Raw genomic sequence first — 20531 nt, forward strand, 5'->3', positions numbered from 1 at the left:
GGCAGTATTCATGGATGTCCCATCCCATTTCCTCCCCAACCCCACTTATCCCAATATGTCTGACTGGTCAGAGCTGCCCCTTACAGAATAGCAAACCAGATCAGCCCAATTTCTTTCCCACCTGTGGAAAAGAAGTGAGCTACACTTCCTCCTCTTTCTCTTTGACATCCAATTACATCTTAAAAGACCAATCTGAAATAATAGATTAATTGGAAAATTTTCCCTCCCTTCTCTCTGCTTTCCCCCACTAAATTGTTTTCAACCCATCTGAGTGTTTCTCTACCTTTACTAGGTGCCACAAATTTGCCAATGCTCTTCAGCAATCCCTGTTCCTCTTCTCTCATTAGGGTTTTAAGTCCCAGATGCAGGTTCTCTGCTTCCAGAAGGATTTTTGACAATGAGCACAATTATTATTGACTTGGTTTACTTGGTAACAGTAGGCAGTGATTTTATGTACTGGGCCATTGGGTCTGGCCTTGGCAAGTTAGCATCTGAAATCTTTGTTTCACTGTTCTTGAGTAAAAAATCAATAGGAATACCCTGTGACATTGCCACTGTCAGAATTACAGTACCTTATCTGGTGTCCTTATTGATTCCAGCTACAGACAGAGCAATGCAGCTTATTATTGTCCCTTTTGCCTATACTTGTTTGTCTCCCAGCTCCTGATTGGACTGCGCCAGCCAAAATTTAACCAGGTTACAGATAGTCAGAGTTCCTGTACCTCTCACATGTCTCCCCATTGATTTGCATGTCCTGATGCCAGTGGGATCTGATCTGATTCTATTCTGGAAGTTACAAAAAACTTATGCAGAGGTTTGGGGTCTGAATTCTGACACATGTATACCCCACATTTCTTGTGCTTCCACTCACAGGATTAGCTTGCTGCATAGTTGGTGCAATCTCCCTATTGTCTATCCAGCCTGAGGTTGCCATGGGATATAACCAACTCCCTGATGTATGGCTATATGATAACTCACTCCCTTGTTCCTGCCAGATATACACCTCTTTCTGGTCCCCACTTATGCTCTCTCTTTAAAAATTGGCTGTCTTCAACAGTTGGTCTGAAGTTGATGTTCTCCCTGGTTTGGGTTTACCCAATTTACGTCTGTAGGAAACACTCCATACTCCCCTCATGGGTCCCAGGAAGGGACTTCAAACAGAAGTTTCAAGGCAAAGGACAAATGCTGGCAGTATTTTCAGCTCTTCTCAGAGTACTGGCTGGCTAATTTGTCCCAGCCCCTGCAATTTTTCCACTACAGAGTTAACTCGGGATTAGGAGGCTGGAAACAAGGCCTTGCTAACCTGATAATGATAACAGTAGGCTCTTGATTAATACTATTTTTCCTTTAACTTTTAAGATATACATAAGACGTTCAGCCCAGTATAATTAAATTATGTACAAAATGGGAATGTAAGGTATTCATGGTGTGTCTGATCCAAGATCCTATGAGTTAATGAGAGTCCATTTTCTTCAAATGGCTTTAAATCACAAACTTAGTCACTGCCAAGATGCTCCTAGTGATGTGGTTTCCTCCCAAAATGTCCTAGTGGAATGCATTAAAATAAGAAGGGACTTGGAATCCCTCAGGCTACTGAAACAATTGGTCTGATAAGATGCACCAGTTTTACCTTTTACTTTTACTTTAGTCTGTGACATCCACACACCAGATACACTGCCTGTCTTTCTTTTGCCAACAAAGAGGAAAGATGTCTTAGTAGTCAGAACACTTGCTTGAGCTGTGGAAGACTGAGATTTGATATGAATCCCACCACAATATCTCTTGTGTGAACCTGGGCAGGTCATTTAGTTCTAGATGCCCCAAAATTGTTAGATGGCTACCTCTCATAGATTTCAGTCCCCAGGATGGAGATAGGCACCTAAATATCTTTCAGATTCTGCACCTTAATTTCTGTGCTTTAACTTACAAATAAGAAACTCATACTTCTTAACCTCACAGGGGAAGAGGGGTTGTAAGGATAAGTAATAAAGATTCAGAAGTACACAGAACCAAATGTTGGCAGAGCTTTTGCATACAGACTGAATCCTGGTTGTCGGACAAGCACGAATTTGCTGCTGTTGCATTTAAAATAGAAAGATTCCCCTTCCTTGTCAAGTATTAGACAGATGTAGCCAGAACCAGTCAAAGCATTCTAAGATATTTCATTTGTTCTCATTTACAAGAAGGAAACATCTCCCTACCACCTTGTGTGGAGCAAGACTTTGAGAGGGCTAGCACAGGAGAAGCAAATAAGCAGGCAGAACAGGGTTGGCACATGAGGGAAGAAGCAATCTGCTCCATCTAAACAGCCAAAGGTGGTTTCTCCCCTAACCTCGAGAGAACTTCTCATAGTTCTGTGCTCCAGTCAAAATTATATTACTATTTAGTGCTTGAGTAATGCACTTCACACTCTTGCTTAGGCATATGCATGGAAGATCTTGGTGTGACGGTCGCAGGACTCCATACAAGCAGACTCAACAGGTGTCTGACTAGACCTCTTACATGTACACATTGATCCAGAGGATTCACAGTTGCCTACTAGTACTTTTCAGCTTTTCCTTTTCTTGCTTTTTTCAATGGCTTACTTATTTTCCAGCCTAAATGCATGCTCAGTGTTTGTAGCACCACCAGTCAGGAACCTGCTCTCTGCTTGCAGATTAAACCATAAATATACCTCAGATGTGAATAGTAAATGAGAGATTCCACATCCTCCCTAGGTGATCTATTTCAGAGCTTAGCCAGCCTTATGGTCAGACCAATGATTCTCAACCAAGGTGATGGGGTACCCTAAGGGCTTCCACCAGAGCTTTTGAAAGGTGCCATGAGGTGTGAGGAAATAAGCAAGGAGTGAGAATACAAGTAGATAAATGCAAGCTTAGGCTTGTGTGTGCCTGGCTGATCCCTCACCCCCACTGTCCAGCCCGTCTTCAAGGAAGTAAGCACTGTAATAACTACATTAATTTTTGGATGCTACTCAAATCACAAAAGTTATGGAGGGGTGCCTCAAGTCCAATGAGGGGTGCTTCAAGTTCAATAACTAATGCTTCAAGTCCAAAAAGTTGAAAACCACTGTGTTAGATGGTTCTTCCTAACATCTAACATAAATAAAAATGGCTGTGACAGAAACTTGCTAATGAATAGGAGAAGATGTGAAATGCTAACAGATTTATGTTTGTGAATTACCTATTTGAAACCTATTTTAGGCTTCTTAAAATATATATATCCTACATTTTCTTAAAAGTCCAACAACGAACACCTTTAAATTCTGTTCTGCTGAATTTCTGATCACCTGTGAGAAATAATTGGGTAGATTCTGATGGCAAAGTTTTCAGTATTACAAGATTTTGTTCACAAAAGTACTATCCCTTCTTACGTACATAAATATGAGATGTACAGTTTCAATTGTCCTAGCTTTAAGTACAACTTTATCCATTCAGTAAAAAAGAAAGGTTAGCAGCATGCCATGGACTGTACCTGCTCACGACTGATTTGGCTCACCACAGCTTCATATGGAGGAGGTGGATCCAGAGGACAGAATACTTCAACTCCTTTCATTCTAGCTCCATAAATATGTGGCAATGGAATAACATCAGAACCGAGCGTTCTAGAAAAAATAATCTTGATATTATTCTTCTATTCAGTGGGTGTATCCACACAAGACATTTACTGTGGAGTTGCCCAATTAGCTCCTCAGTACATGTCTCAATGTCTACACGTGTGGCCCTATTAAGCCACAGGAAACAAATAAACTCCACAGCAGGTTAATACATGTAAATAAAAGTACTTTCCTGCTGCAGAGCTTTTTCATGTGCAGCAGTGCATGTGTAAACTAGACACTGACCCAGCTGGCTGGGGCACGATGGTGCTTCGGTGCAGGGGCTGCCTGCCATCTAGTCCTGTACTGGAACACCCTCGCACCCCAGCCACCCCTCTGTTACACGTTGAGCTAGGTCACAGCAGCCCTGGGCTAGCAGGCTGACCTTCCCAACCCCATGTAAACATGGCACCCAGGAGCAATAAACTCTGGCATGATAAGTACCGGAGTTTATAGTGTTGCATTAATATGCATGTGTAGATATGCCCAGTGTAGCTTTCTACCTTCAGAAAGTAACACTGAGCTACAGAATTTCACTGGGTTTGCTGTGGTAAAAGTAAATGAACTTATGGAGAACAAGTATGCAATGGGAAAAATATCTGGGAGTATTCCCAACCAGAATGTTGACCAGCACTCTGAAAACAACCTAAGAAGAAACCTACCCCAGGGAATCCACCTCGGCTTTAATAATGAATCTAGTTCATAAAAGGATAAGCATTTGGGTCCCAAGTAAGCAAAGTGACCTTCTAGAGTTGGGCATCTGAAAACAGAAGCAGCCAAAATCAGACACCTTTGTCTGCATGTACGAGTGATGGAAATCCCATTTATTTTTTTTAGAAAGAAATGTGCTCATGCCTTTAATGTCTAAATATAAGCACATAAAAACAGGGACCTTTAAGCTTAAGTTCTCCTTTTGAAACAACTGGCCTTGAGAATTTGCAGTGAATAATGATACATATAGATATGATTAACAAATCTTATTGTCATCTCATTGTTCAGTTTTTGATGCGTGTCCCCTGAAATGTGAAGTACAATACATTATTTTCACACTATGCTTCTTTTATAGAAAGCTAAGCCAGTAGAAAATAGTGCAGCTCTATTTTCTGACTGTCGAACCTGTTGTTGCAAATGTCAGTTCTGATTACATGTAATTATCCCACCACATTTAACATTTGAACAAACAAACATTGGAACTGACATACAAAGTAATGGTTTCCTGCAAAGTACTGAGGCCAGACTTTGATGCAGAGATACTGGGTTTTACAGTCTATACTGAAACCTTAGTTTTAAGCCAATTTTCAGCAACAGTTCACATTTTCTATTTCCAGATTGTGAAAATATATATTTTATATTGCACATAATTATTCAAAAAGGCCACTCATCCTGCCCCACTTATGTCAAACTATATTGGATAGATGACATGTTAATATGAGAGTTTGATCCCAAACCAAAAACTGGTAATCCAAACATTCTCAGACTTTAGGAAAGTCCAAATACAATCTCAGCTTCACAGCTTTGGCCATTTTTAGCTGATGTACTACAGAGAAATATGCTGTATGTTTGACCCATTTCTCCTTTCTCCTTAATTGTAAGGAACTTGTTTAGGCCCAAGGGCTGTGAGGGAAATGAAAATACCAAAATATATTTTTGAAGTGTTTGTGAAGAAGCTGAAAGGAGGCTGCAGGGGAGATGGATTAAAGGGTGATGCAGAGAAGGGAAGAGGAATATAGTCACCTGTTTGCAACTTGGGAGAAGGAGAAAGAAACCCAGAAACCAGGGTTCAGAGTGTTTTTCCTCCCTAAAAGTAACAAACTGTCATTTTGGAGAACTATGAAGGTGAGCATTTCAGGATTATTTTTTTTCATTACTTCTGTTTGCTAGAGGTATACTGAATCTGGGAAATTCTGTTTAAATGTCTGCTATGACAAATGAACATGCACCCCATAGGAACATGCACCCCGTGCACCTTAATGAACTTTTCAGTTTTATGCTTTTCGGAAGTAAGTTTAATCTGATCTAGCCAGGGTGTTCCTCTACCGTCGTATCCAAGATTTTATATTAGGTAACATCTTATTCGGAGGCATGGAATAGAAAAACATAAACCAGAAAATTTTTCCTGGTTAGTTCTTAAGCAGTTCCAAGGAATCATGGACAATTTGTTAGATTGTTTGTGATTTTTCAATTTCCATTCTATGTTTAGGGAGAGGAATTCACATGGTAGTGAGTCATGGAGTTTCTATCAGTCTAAGTAAGGAACTGTAGGCATCATTCATACTAATTTTTAACTTAAGTCAGGAATGTCAAATTCACTTAGCTCCCTGGGCTTGATCTGGACCAGAGGACATACTGCAGGGCAGAACTAGCAGTGGTAGAGGAGTGAAAAGTGCTGTCAGCTCAGAGAGCCATAAGGATTAACACAGCCATCACACACCTTCTTGCCACCAAAATGCATCCCCAAAAGGGTTGCATACCCCAAAATTCAGTGATAGGCCCTGCCCCCATGCACCCCACCCCAAAATTTCCAGCCCCTTCAAGAGCTCCACTGGGCTAGATCCTAGCTTAGAAAACCATTTCCTGAACATAAGTTATATCCCCTCTATTCTCCTTTACCAGCAACTACATTATGGTCCAAAAAGTTACAGTCAAGGGGATTCCCCCAAGGTTTTAATTCTGGGGGCATCAAAATTGACCCAAGTGAGTGCATCAGAAGTGGGGGACATTGACAATTAAGATGTGCCTTTGTGGTACGGTCTAACATCAAATAACATGGCAGTATAAAGCTTTCTGTGAAGAGGATGGCTGAGAGTAGAGAAAAAGAATTTAAAGCATTTGCCAGCTATTTTATGGTCAATAGCGTCTACTGATTAAGACCTATGGTAGAACTGTTCACTGCTACCTGGGGCGTCAGAGCAAAGAGTTTCCTTTTCCCTCCCCTACTGATGGAAGGAAAGACTCCACTCTATACCCCTTCCTCTCCTGCTGCCTAGAGGTTCAACAGATACAAAGCCACACTTGAGACCACTGCCATCATGGGCACATCCAGATGAGTGCGGATGTGTAGTATGTGGCACTGCAGACCCATCTGTGGTGCCACACACCGCATATACAGGCATTCTCCACACAGCTACTTTGCAGCATTGGGGGGGGAGGAGGAGGGAAGAGGCAGGCGGAGGGGAAGAGGGGGTTGATACCAGGAGATCCCAGGGTCAAAAAAACCCACAACAAAAAAAAAAAGCAGAGGGGCAGTGTGGCAGCATGCACTGCCAAAAACCAGAGACCTGACAGTTGGACCTATGCTCTGGATGCCAGCCAGGCTCCCTGCTGCACGATTGCTGCTGCTGCAGCTCCTGAAGGCCCCCAGGACCACAGGTAAGGCTGCTGGGGCCAGCATAGTTGCTGGCCCCAGCCTCCCTTAACCCACCCAGGTTAACCTGCTGCGCACCAGAGCATGCATGGTACAGGTGCTCCCTGGGGAACAAGCAGCAGCAGCAGCACAAAGTGTGCGCCGCTACTTGTTCCCAAGGAAACACATTCCCACTCATGGGAACATGCCCCATGTCTTCAGTTGAACCATGTCATTGGGACTTCATCCTTACAGAATCTTTCAAGTTTTTTGTTAATGATACCATGTCCAATAACCATAAAAATAACAGCAGTCACCAAGATATGTAGCAGCTAAAAAAAGAAAAGCACACGATGGTACTGTTTAAATACATAGGCTTTCATAGAATCATAGCAAAAAGTTCTGGAATGGACCTTGTAAAGTTATCTAGCACATCTCCATGCCCCAACGCATGAACAACCATACATTTGTCATTTTGGAGAATGCCTTCAATCACTAATTTAGCTTTCAAGCCAAATGGCAATGGAGTTTCTAGCAAGAAGCGCACTACTCAAAATGAACTCCCTCCATTCATCTAATTCACGCACAGCAAAAAAAAAATCACACCACCTGACTGTTTCTTTTCCAGGGTGTTCCTCCTGTAGAAGCCTCCATAAAATCTATATCAGCTAAAGCTGTCATGTAATTCTTGAAAAATTACTTAATCACTATATTTCCATACGTTTAAGGAGCAGGATTATAGGTAGGAGTGAAATATAGACCATCCATAATACTAGTTTGCTGTATGTATATGCTTGACACTAAATAAAACAAATTTAAAAGGCTTCAGGGATAGCACAGGCCATGAACGAACAAATAAACAAATCCATTGGCTTCATAAGGAGTGGATTTGGCTCTGCAGTTTAAAGGGTGGAGAAGAATATGTGCCTGTTCCAAATGTGTCCTTGGCCTGCGTTTTGGTCACTGCCCTGTTTCCTTTCTACTGGGGATGTATCTGGTTTGGAGGCTCCCCAAATGTGCTTCACAGATGGAGTTTCCATCCCTTTAATGTAGTTTCTGAGCTATTCCCTTTTGTAGAGGGGTGATCTGGTTTTGGAAGATGAATCCACTGGAATCCCAGCATAGAAAGGCAGGTCACTGACAATCTTGGATTAGATGCACATGCTGGGGAAGGAGAAGGTAATAAAGACAGAAAGGTCAGATCAAGTCTAAAATCACACACTGCTGGACACCATGGATCCAAACAGGGTGATTCATATTTCCTAATTTGCCAAGAAAGGAAATTAAATCTGTCTGTTGCTTTCTACTTCTGCACTCAGCACCCTCTCATAATGCAGTGTAACTGAACAACAGGTCCTTTAATGTACTGCACACTAACTCCTCTTGTCAGTGACTCATGAAATTACATTCCCATCTTCTGATAGCCCTAAGCCTAATGTAACATCTCTAAAACAGATTAACAGTGATAAAAATATTTTTACTTTCAAAAGCCTTTATTGTATGTACAGCAAAATAAAATGTCACTCTAAATTTGCTAAGAGACATGAAACTCTGTTTAGGAACAATCAACTAAATGGTAGGGGAAGAAACTGCTAATTTATGTCCCACCCTAATCTGTTGTCATAATTCAATTAATCAAACCTGACTACCTAACAGACCTATTCCTATATGGTCATCACACAGCTATGAGGCACAAGGCCATGATTCTGTCTCATCTGAAAGACAGCACCTCCAACAGTACTGTGCACCATCTTTTTAACGAATGTAAAATTAGAGTAATCCAAAGAGGATTTTTCTCTGCAGTATAAATACCTTATCACCACTTTAAAGAACATCTCTCTGAATGTTTTTAACAATTGTGATATCAGTTAATTGTTAAACTTATAGTACTGCCACAAACAAAAATGGGAGTACCACTGTGTTAGAGGCTGTAAGTATGCAAATAAATATTCCTACCAGGAAGAGTTTAGCCCCTGAAATGACATATCAGACAAAGGAAGAAAGTAGTATGATCCTTTTTACAGAAGAGGAACTGAGGTATACAGTGATTATGCTTCCCTGGAGAAGCACATGAGTATACTCTACCCTTGCATAGATCTCTTTTCACTGTTAGGGTTTTGCTGCCTTGCCCAGGCTCTCAGGTGTCCTAATCCAGTCTCTTATTCACAAAACCATCACAAAATGGCAATATGAGACCTAGACTACCATTTACTAGATGAGACATTTTATAGAACCTTGATTAGTGCACTGTCACTGGGGGGTCTGGGAGTCAACCTATATCATTCTCCCTGAAACAATGGAATAAGCTAAACTAGGGGTGGGCAATTATTTTGGGTGGACAGCCACTTACTGAGTTTCGGCAAACCATCAAGGGCTGCATGACAGGCAGCTAGGGGCAGAGAAATATTAATTTTCTAAATTTTTTAGGGGCTCCATGGGCTGGATAGAATGGCCTGGCAGGCCGCATTTTGCCCACCCCTTAGCTAAATAGTTTCAACTAGCTGGATTCAACTCTGAGAAACACGATTTTAAAAAAATGAGTAGATGCTAAAGAGAGGGCAAAATTGGACTGCATCAGCATTGTATCTAGAAAAGCAGAGCAGTCACAGCAGGATCATTGAAGGTACAACCTCATGGTGAGCAGGTAGAACCTCAGGTGAATCATATGACAAGATAAACTCAGCATCTTGGACTGTCATATGTTGCTATGTAGTTGCTGATCATGCAGACTGCTATCCAAAGAATCCCTGGAGAAGTCCCAACATTTACAGATTATAAACACTCTGGGACATAGACAGTCTTTACTACTATTTGACAGCCCTTGAAACTGAAACAATTTTTTATGCTCAGGAGAAAAGGACAAATTCTTAGAACTGCTCATTTGGTGCCTACTGCAGGTTAGGAAAGGGCCTGCAACTCTGAGCTTTAAGAAGCATCTTACAGTATATGCTGATTGCAAGCTTTACTCAGGCTCTTGCTGTATGGAGGGAGAGGGGGAGGGGGAGGGTGGAAGGGTTCCCCAAATCCATCTACGCACAACAGCCTCTCTCCTGACTTGTCAGGAACGTTATGCTAAAGTCTGAATGCGGCTCTCCACCAATCTGGTAACCTGTGAATGTGTAGTGAGTACAGCACCAATGAGAACCCAGTAACCTGAGTATGGCTTTGTAGCAGTGTTTATTTACACTCAGGTTAGCTATGCAGCAAGGGCAAATCTTTAGGTCAGTCTCAGTAGCTCTACTGATGGGTAGGCAAGGCAGTCCTGGAACACAAAAGCACTTTTCCCCAGGCACATTCTGTGCACCAGGGGGACAAGTGAAGGTGGTTCACAATGCTGGCTTACGTTTTAATATTTCTTTGTGCTCTAGAAGCATTGCATAGCAGTTGAATATGCCCTTCTGTCTCCAGCTTGGCTCAGTTAATACTCTTTACAACATCACATAAGCTCTCAGTCATACCAAATTACAGTACTTCTCTTACTTTAAAGCAAGCTTCTGTATGATCATAGGCAAAAACTGCCAAATTATGACCTCAGGCCAGACTGGAATTACAGTAGCTTCACTGTTCCCTAGGCCACCCAGTCTTTCAAGAAAATGGTAGTACTTCACAATGAGTTATAGCACAAAATGTTTTTAATGACGTGAAGCTATCCAGAACAGACACCAAAAAAGGAGAAGAGATACATCTTTACCTGCGATTCATTCTGGGTGTGCAAGAATAAAATGTTGCAAAATATGATGGAGGTGGTACAGGTGGAACAAACTCTTCAGGATCTGAACTGTGGTGTTGTTCTTCACCTTCCTCTGCAGATACCTGAGATTCATCCTAATTAAATGCAATCTTTGTTAATAAAAACGCTTCTCCTTACCAATGTAATAAAAAAAGAAACCCACCACCAAATCTACAACATTGCTGGTTTATCATCATCACAGTCACTATAATTATTAGATAGCGCCTTGCACTCACTTACTATGCATGATCGTCTTGTTGAAAGTATCTGAAGGTAACGCAGGGCAGCTGCTACCAAGCAAACTGTGGTGGTCAGAGCGTTCAAGGCGCACAGAGCAAAAAGAACTTTCTGAAGAACAAACAGTTGATGATAATTATAAATCAAAACATCTGCAAATGTCAAAAAGAGCAAGATGAAGACAGTTTTTAAATCTGTATTTGACTCAGTCTTCCAGCTGGACAATTCCTGTAATATGGCTAATGTCTATGGGCCAACAAGGATCCATTAGATACAGTACAGATCAGGGAGGGTTTCAGGTTACTGGAAAGTGATTCAAAACCTTTCCAAGCCAGGTGTTCTGGTACTCCTCACCTGCTCACTGTGGAAAACCTAGCTGTGACAGAATAATTATGATAAAGAACACAAGGGACTTTTCCAACTAATGGATGTTGTCTTGGCTGTTGTGATGTTATAGCTGTTGGTAACCCAGGATGGCCTGAGCAAATCTGAACAAATGACAATGGATCACATTTTATTTGATCCATTTGACAATGGATCAAATACCTTAACTAGGTTTTACCTAGTTTACCACTTTCAAAACTGTCTAAAGTCAACTGAAATAGAAAGGTCAAGATGCAGGTGCTGGTTTTCATTTATGGCACAGGGGTTTGTGTGCTGAGCTGCTGGCATAAAGATTGCGAGTTGAAAACTGGGTGTGGACACAGAGACACTGCTGGGAAGTGTCTCTCCAGTGGACCTGAGAAAACATTTTGCTGGGAAAAGATGGGATCAACCTGACTTCATCTTGGGAGAAAAATCCAGCATCATACTTACAGGCTATGCTCACTAGCACTGCGACCAAAAGAGACTCGGGGGTCTTGATTGGCCACAAATTGAGCATGAGCCCCCAGTGCGATGCCATGGCTGGCAGAGCAAACCAAACTCTGGCATGCATCCACTGATGCATCTCAAGCAAAACCAGGGACATCATCCTCCCGCTTTACTCAGCCTTAGTGAGGCCACAGCCGGAGTATTGTGTCCAGTTTTGGGCCACCCACTCCAGGAGGGATGTAGATAAGCTCGAGAGAGTCCAAAGGTGAGCCACCTATATAATCAAAGGCCAAGAGAGCAAGCCTTATGAGGAGAGGCTGAGGGACATGGAACTCCTTAGCCTGGCAAAGAGAAGGCTCAGGGGCAACTTGGTGGCTGCCTATGAGTATTTAAGGGGGGTGCATCAGAACCTGGAAGAACACTTGTTCACCAGGGCTGCCCAAGGGATAACTAGGCCACAAACTTCCAGAAGGCTGATTGAACAAACAACTAGGGAGGAGTATACAAGTATTGCTCAGACATTCAGGGATGAAGTCAGGAAGGCCAAAGGACAACTGGAGTTGTAACTAGCAAGGGATGTGAAGGGTAACAAGAAGGGTTTCTACAAGTATGTCAGTAACAAGAGACAGATCAGGGAAAATGTGGGTCCCTTATTGAATGGGGGAGGCAACCTTGTGTCAGAGGATGCAGAAATGTCTGAAAAGGCTCAATGCCTTTTTCACCTCAGTCTTCACAGGCAAGATAAGCTCCCAGACTACTCCACCAGGTAACACAGTTTGTGTGGCGGGGGCGAAGGGAGAGGTGAGCAGCCCTCAGTGCTGAAAGAACAGGTTAGGGACTACCTAGAAAAGCTGGATGTATACAAGTCCATGGGGCTCAATGGGATGCACCTGAGGGTGCTGAGTGAGTTGGCTAATGTGATAGCAGACCCACTGGCCATCATCTGTGAAAACTCATGGTGATCAGGAGAGGTCCCAGGATGACTAGAAAAGGGCAAACATAGTGCCCATATTTAAGACAGGGAAAAAAAGGAGGATCCAGGAAACTATAGACCAGTCAGTCTCACCTCAGTCCCTGGAAAAATCATGGAACAGATCCTCAAGGCATGCATTTCTAAGTACTTGGAGGAGAAGAAGGTGATTAGGAACAGTCAGCATTCATTCCCCAACGGCAAGTTATGCCTGACCAACCTGATTGCCTTCTATGACTGGCTTTGCGGATATGGGGAGATTAGTGGATGTGGTATACCTTGATTTTTAGCAAGGCTTTTGATAGGGTCTCCCACAACATTCTTGCAGGCAAGCTAAGGAAGTATGGGTTGGATGAATGGAATGTAAGGTGGATAGAAAACTGGCTGGAGCATCGGGTTTAGAGGGTAGTAGTCAATAGCTCAATGTCTAGCTGGCAGCTGTTATCAAGTGGAGTGCCCCAGGGTTCAATCTTGGGGCTGGTTTTGTTCAATGTCTTTATCAAAGACCTGGAAGATGGCATAGAGTGCACCCTCAGCAAGTTTGCAGATGATGCCAAGCTGGGGGGAAAGCAGTCGATATGCTGGAGGTTGGGGCTAGGATTCAGAATGACCTAAACAAATTGGAAGTTTGGACCAAAAGGAATCTCATGAAGTTCAACAAGGACAAGTGCAAAGCCTGCTCTTAGGACAGAACAATCCCATGCATCAGTACAGGCCAAGAGTTAACTGGCTGGGCAGCAGCTCTGCAGAAAAGGACCTGGGGGTTACAGTGGACAACAAGCTGAATATGAGCCAGCAGTGTACCCTTGTTGCCAAGAAGGCTAACAGCATATTGGGCTGCATTGGTAGGTGGGACAAAAGCCTGGCAGGGCCTGCCCCCCCAGGCAAACCCTGGCTGGGATCTGGGGCTAGGGAGGGGAGGAAGGGGGTTTAAACCTGCTCCCTCCCCACCTCACCCTGTGAGACCCTGGCTGGGTCACAGCCACACCCCCCACTCAGGCAGGGAGTGGGGACCTGGCAGGGCCTGCCCACCTCCCCAAGGCAGACCTGGGCTGAGGTCCCATGCCACCAGGGACAGGGTTTAAACCCCTGCCCTCCCCACCTCAGCCTATGAGTCCCTGGCTGGGGTGTGGCCACACCCCTCACTCTCCACTCAAGGTGGGGGTGCAAAACCCTGGCAGCGGCTGCCCCCCACCTTGAGCAGGGGACAGAAGCCTGGGGGGGGCTGTCCCCCCAGGCAAACTGGGGCTGGGGTCCTGTGTAAGCCTAGGAGGGGGTTTAAATCCCCCTCCCCACACCTCAGAGTGGCAGCCCCAGGCTGGGGTCTGACCAGGCACCTCACTCTTCCCTCAAGCTGGAAGGCAAAAGCCTGGCAGGGGCTGCCCCCATCACACCCTGGCCAGGGTCCCATAAGGGACTGAGAGGGTGCTTAAAGCCCCTCCCTTCCTGCCTCAGTGTATGAGCCCCTGGCTGGGGTGTAGCCAGGCCCCCTGCTCTCCGCTGGGGGGGAGGCAAAAGCTTGGCAGGGACTGTACCCCCATCAACAGGGAGCAGGACAGCACAAGCCTGGCAGGGGCTGCCTCAGTTCCCTCCACCAGATAGAACCCAGCTGGGGTCCCCTGCAGGGCGGGGATGGGGTATAACTCCCCCCCTCCCGCCCTCTCAGCCTGGGCCCAGAGCAGGGAGTGAGGGATAAGCCTAGCAGGGATGTCCCCCACCACCCCCAAGACAGACCCGGGCTGAGATCCCATGCAGGCCAGGGAGGGGGATCTAAAGGCCCCTCCACTCAAGCAGGGAGTTGGGGGAAAGCCTTGAAAGGCTCCTCTCCCCGCTTCCCTTTGGCAGTGGCTGGGAGGCATGCTCTAGTGCCTCCAAGCTTCCGCCCTAAGCCACTGTAGGTACGTGGCTGCATTTCTGGAATCCAAAGTGAATGTTTGTTCACTTGCTTCTCGGTTCAATCTACACAGTTTAGATTCACCTGTAAAGACTGAATTGATTTAGTCTCTGGCTTTTTGACTGTCTGTACTTAGCCTGAGAGGAAATAGATTGGAAGGCAATGAAATTGCCACAGTGCAAAGGGCAATACATTTTAATACTGATTTTCTAACTGTCATGTGAAGATGATCAAGGAATTGATTTTTATGAGGAAGGTACCTTGAGTAGAAGGTGAACAGCACTACATGACTGAACTGGGTACAGCTTCAGTGCATTCTCTTTCTCTGTACATTTTGCTGGATGAAATTCTTCACAGCAGAAGCATATCTTACTTTCACCCAGATCCACCTTTAACAGCAAGGGAAAAATGTGAATTACTGTTTAATTTAGGAGGCAATTTTACACTGCATTGCTGCTTAGTATATTGCTAAAGATGTTCTGACCATAGCACAGAGCTAATTACATGCTTAGAAAATCAAATCTGTGTAAGTCAGTATGCCAGTGATTCACCCATTATAGAACTGTTACAGTTGACATACTCGTTTATTTATCTAAAAAAAATAGAATTTTATCAATAGACCCTTTTGAATTCACTTCTTATTTAAACACTGAATCACATAGACTTGTTTTCAATGACATCAATGTCTGAACAGTCTCCTTTATTCGTACACTAATGCATTTAGTTTTGAAGATTCTTTTTTGACCAAAATGTAAGCCACATTCTGTATTTGCCACCATTGGGTGGTTCATAGGCACAATATTATACATCTAATTGTATCCTGAAACCCAGGGCTATATTTCCATCTCTTCCAACCCAGTAGTGACTATACCAGTGTACCATTATGATGTTTTCAACTTTCAGGTTCATCTTATAACTCTATTTATGAGTAAAAATCAAACACATATTTATTTATTTGTCTATTTATTTATTTTATTTTTATAGCCAAGTCTCTGACTATTTTAATCATCTGCTTACTACTCACAAATCACAACACTGGAGGTATTTGCCTTAGTGTATGGGAAATTATACAATAGTCTTACCATTTCAGGAACTTGTAAAGGCTGGAGCCTATGCTTTCATACAGAAATGAGAACTGAGGTTCTCAGTCCAATATTTAAACATTTTGTCTATATTATTATTATTTTCCCCAATTCTTTTTTCAATAACTAAATGCTTGGGCTGACCTTGACTGCCAAACTGCTTTTAAGCACTGCAATCTGATTATATTACTCCAGATGATATGTTAAGAAAGCTCCACTGGCTTCCTGTGAAGCAACAGAGTGATTTTTTAAAAGATTTTCCTACTAATATCCAAGGACCTCATAAATTCTATCAGGTCACACCCATTTTACCTGTGGGATCTCTTCCATCTTAGCATCCTTCAGTTACCCTGGCAGTATGGGCTTAAATGCTGGAAAAGATCAAGGAACTGATTTGTTCATTGGTCAAAATATCCTTTACAGGTTTCTTGATTTAAGATCCTGGATCAGCAGCTCATTAAAACCCCAGTACAGCAAAACAATGAAGTATCTACTTAACTTAAAGCATAAAAATGTTAGCATAAAAAGCATATATTTCAGTGAAACAATTCACAAATTTTAAGTCAAGCATATGCTTAGGTGCTTTGCTGAATCTAAGCATAAATCAGCATGTATTATTTTTATTTTTTCTATTCTATGGTTGCATTCATATTCTCTTGACATACTGCCTACATTGATCTATACATTAGCATATCTTGGAAGCTAGCAATACCAGCTTGCTATATTAGCTCACCAGATCACATCTGGGTACACTGGATACAAACTGAGCTCCTTGACATCCTAAAATAAATCCAGCCAGGTTCAAAAGGACACAGACGACAGACAGCAAGATGAACAGGTTAACCTGAAACAGCAAAATGCACTTAACAGCAGTGAAAACAAAACAATGAAATATACTATAAGGAAGCTAATGCAAAATACTGTAAAATATGTGGACTGAAATTCTGGCTCCCATGAAGTTAATGGCAATACTACTCCCATTGACTTCACTGAGGGCTGGGATTTCAGAGTGTCTCACTAAAAAGTATTTCCTTTGTCAATTATTTTGGAGAATAACTTTGTGCAGAACTTGCTATGTCCCCCTCTTCTTCACAGAGTTCACAGTAGCAGATTATATGCACTACCATTCAGATATAGATAAGTACAGGTAATGTATGCCCCCGACAAAAAAGTTAAGTTTAAAAAATCTGAACGACTTTTTGAACCAAGTTTTTAACATTATTTTTCTACTGGCAGGTGAGAGATGTTCAGACAGTTCCTGTAAATTGTCAAACACCCTTGGAAGGCCGGCATCTGACTAGATGAAAGATGGTCCTGAAGGAGAAAAGCATGAGATATAGAGTTCCTGACTCTACTTTGTATCAGTCTCAGCTCATTTTCATTTTTTGGAAATCTGAGGCAAAAACATCTTGAAGCAACATTTATCCAACAGAAGCAATTTGTAAAATTGTTTTTCAGTACTAATGCTTTAAAATAACTGAAATAACAGAACAAGGGCACAGACACAATCAAAGGATTTCAATTATAATATTTTATTTCCCCTCAGCTACTAAAAATAGAATCCTGCTCTTCCCATAACAGACAATGCTTTTTGGTTTGCAAAACAGTCCTGACAGACTCGCAGTACCATGAACAACAGAGCACCAAGAGAAGGCAAGTAGGAGTGGTAGGTAAAATAATAAAGTCCTTCTATTGTCCTATGCTCTCAATATCCTTTGCAAGTGCCCAGCACGAGACTCAATAAATGAGGATTAAAACATAGTATTAGATGTTTTACTCTGCTCAGGTGGAAAACACTATATTTTAGGAGTTGCAGTATTTTCACTTTGCTCTGTTCATATCATAAAACCATGATGATGATAAGATATTTCACATCCCTAGTCCATTCTCTTATATTTTCCCCTCATGAACACCAAATTGATTTAAATATTTCTAAGTATTCAGTCATTAAACGCAAAGTTCAATCAATACCCACTTCTTGCACTTTCAGCAAAATTACCTCAGTTACCTTGACACACAGAAATAACTCAAGAGCACATGAAAGTGCCCACACGCATCTCATGCTAAACATGCTTTCCAAGTCCATTCACTCTAATATACCATCCACTTAAACCCTAGTCAGTTAAATGGATGAGTCAAACATACTTTCCTGTAATATACTTGCCCTTGAATCTACCTATGGTCTTGCACTTGCACTTTCTTAAAACATTTTTCTCTCCACTTGTCATGTGAAAAATTCCCACAAATGACAAGGGAAACACACTTAGTCTAAAGCTGAATTAAATAAACTACAGGAAACCCTTGCTATTTGCAAACTCTGGGAGGCGGGCGGAGAGCGAGCGCTGGGGACATGGAGGGAGGCAGTGGCGGCAACATCTTCTTCCATGGCGGCAGCTGCGGCAGTGCTCAGGGGGAAGGGGTCGGTCCCCAGGTGCTGTGGGGGAGCCCTGCGAACAATGTGGGGTAGAGCAGGGGGCGGCTGTGGGGTCTGATGGGGAGCCTTGCCAATATTTGCAGATTTCGCCATTCGCAGGGAACTCCAGAACGTATCCCCTGAGAACGGCAAGGGTCTCCTGTATATACAAAGTGATATCAAATATACAAAGTAAAGAAACTAAGAGATATAGAAAAATATCAAACCCATGTACATTTTCAGATCCAATAAGTTTATAAAAATATTTAAATCTTTAGTAACCTTTTCAGTCATAAATCTCAGAAAATTTAGGTAGCAATATTTCCTTTTAATTGATTGGAAAACTGGGGATAAGACACTGAGGAAGCAATATTCACATTTCCCTTGAATTCAGAAACTGTTCTACACAGAAACAAAAACATTAAACTGTATCTGGATGGTCCATGAAGCAAAGTACAAAGAAAAATAGGGGCATCTCTACACTGCCTCTGTGGCAAGCCCAGGAACACCCTCCAAGAAGCCCAATGGCCTACTTGGTCCCATTCAGTGCATGTTAGTACCCAGAAACTAGGCACTGTAGTAACACCCTGAGCATGCTTTGGTAGCTGCTCTTAGTTTAAGGCCCCCTCTATTCATTAGAGGTATCATGCAATTAACTGGTTAATTGTGCAATTACCTTAAGACCAGCTATACAGGCAAAATAGCTATCACATGATAAAAAGCTCCAACCAACTGTAAAGTTACACCTCAAAAATGTGTACTGACTTTACAGCTGGTTGCTATCAAGCTTTAATTTGCATGTGTACCAGGGTCTCCCCTGTGGATGGGGGCCCCATCAGCTGACAGATCTCCCAGATGCAGGGATGCACCATGCCCAGTGTGAAACCTCTGAGTGCTGGGGATCACAGCTACCAGGATTCCCAAGGCTCAGGGGTGTGTGAAACCCCTAGCTCACTCGGGGCGCTCGGTCCCACTGTGCATGGTCCCTGTGGCTGGGAGACCCATTAGCAAAGGCAGCTCCCAGCTGTGGAAGCCTGCTTCTTGCCAGTGCAGGGGGAGACCAAGATCAGGCTCCCCCAACATGGCAATAAGGCACAATTGATTCTAATGTGCAATCCCCTAAATGTGCCTTCTATCATGCATGTTTGGCATGGCACGAGGTGCAATTGTGTGGATCACACATTAAATCCAGTAGTGCCTTTACCTGCACTTGTACAGGGGTCCTGAGGTGTGCTGCTTACTGCACGTTCAAGGATGTGTTTAACTGGCCATGCTGCCTAATTTCCAAACTGTGGTGTGTTAGGTATACATCTTGGTGGCACTTCTGGGCTCACAAGATAGTCCAAATGTGCCCTAGGACTCCTAGTGGTTTACAAACCAGAGGAAATTCCTGTTTTAATTTCCTTGAGAAAGTAATGGACTTGCCACTCCTCACAGTACTAATATCTGCCTTAATACACTGACCTTAACTTCCTCAGTCATAAACAATGCCAAGGATCCATTAGTACTGTATTCAGTCATTCAGTCTGCATAGATTCCAGGCAGCTCATGCACGATGTGCTGACACATCAGATCTTAGTAAATTAAAGTTTAACCCTTTCCTCTTTACATCAAATGCACTGGTCTAGAAACTCGACTGATGGTTTACATTGCTTAAAAAATGAATTATGTAATCGGTCAGAGCTGACTTAACTAGGACCATGCACCCATACAAAAGAGAAATATGGAATAAAGGTGCCCCTTACACAGGGCAGCTGGCTAGGCCATGTTCCTAGTAGCATAAGCCAGCACCCAATTAATTCCTCCATCCTAGGGAGCAACAGAAAAACAGAGAAGGAACTGTGATTCAAAAGTGTGTTTCATAACAGAACAATACCTTTTGCAGTTACTCCTGAGGGGGCAGAGTTTACACACCATCTTTTTTTGCAGCCATACCTTAAAGCTGTGGTTCTCAGCCCTTCATAGACTCAGGACACCCTTTGTTAGACTCAAGACAACCCTTAGAAAATACCTCAGCTCTTAGTTATCATACATTTTTCTGATTACAGAAATATAATAGAGCTATTTTCTGTTGCACAGAACTCACAAGGACAACAGGTCAGAATATTTTTAACACTGTGGATCCTATTTGAGATATCAGAGTTTATTTTGTGAATCACACTGAACACCTAACAGTGCTAACACCACATGGCACCCTGTGGCACCCCTTGAAAGGGTCTCAAGGCACCCCAGGGTGCTAGATAATCATGGCCTTAAAGTTACAGCCTACCTTTTCACAGATATTTAAACCTATTCTTTTCAAGTTAGTTACCTGTTACCAAAATCAAGAAAACTGGGTATTCATGCTTTGAGGAAAAATTCAAGTCCATATACAGCTTAGGCAAATTTATCTGAATCAGCAAGAGTTAACATATGGAAGACACCAACAAAGATAAACAAGCTATTTTAAAAATC

At 42.7% G+C, this 20531-nt stretch overlaps 1 protein-coding gene across 3 annotated transcripts in view; it reads right to left on the reverse strand.

The window, feature by feature from the left end:
• The window catches only part of FAM189A2 (family with sequence similarity 189 member A2), a 68973-nt gene that overhangs the window by 35947 nt on the left and 12495 nt on the right, over positions 1-20531 (reverse strand). For 2 of the 3 annotated variants that reach the window (XM_019517478.1, XM_019517480.1), the window contains 5 exons: positions 16398-16508; positions 14843-14971; positions 10909-11016; positions 10630-10763; positions 3475-3604 (listed from right to left, as the gene is read on the reverse strand). In XM_019517478.1, coding sequence (XP_019373023.1) covers positions 3475-3604; positions 10630-10763; positions 10909-11016; positions 14843-14971; positions 16398-16508 — 612 coding nt within the window. Of the gene's footprint in view, positions 1-3474; positions 3605-10629; positions 10764-10908; positions 11017-14842; positions 14972-15976; positions 16163-16397; positions 16509-20531 lie in introns of those variants that run through there. The other variant, XM_019517479.1, reaches the window with a different exon arrangement.

The sequence above is a fragment of the Gavialis gangeticus genome, unplaced genomic scaffold, assembly GCF_001723915.1.
Source record: "Gavialis gangeticus isolate Ggan-Ray unplaced genomic scaffold, GavGan_comp1, whole genome shotgun sequence".
Lineage (NCBI taxonomy): Eukaryota > Metazoa > Chordata > Crocodylia > Gavialidae > Gavialis > Gavialis gangeticus.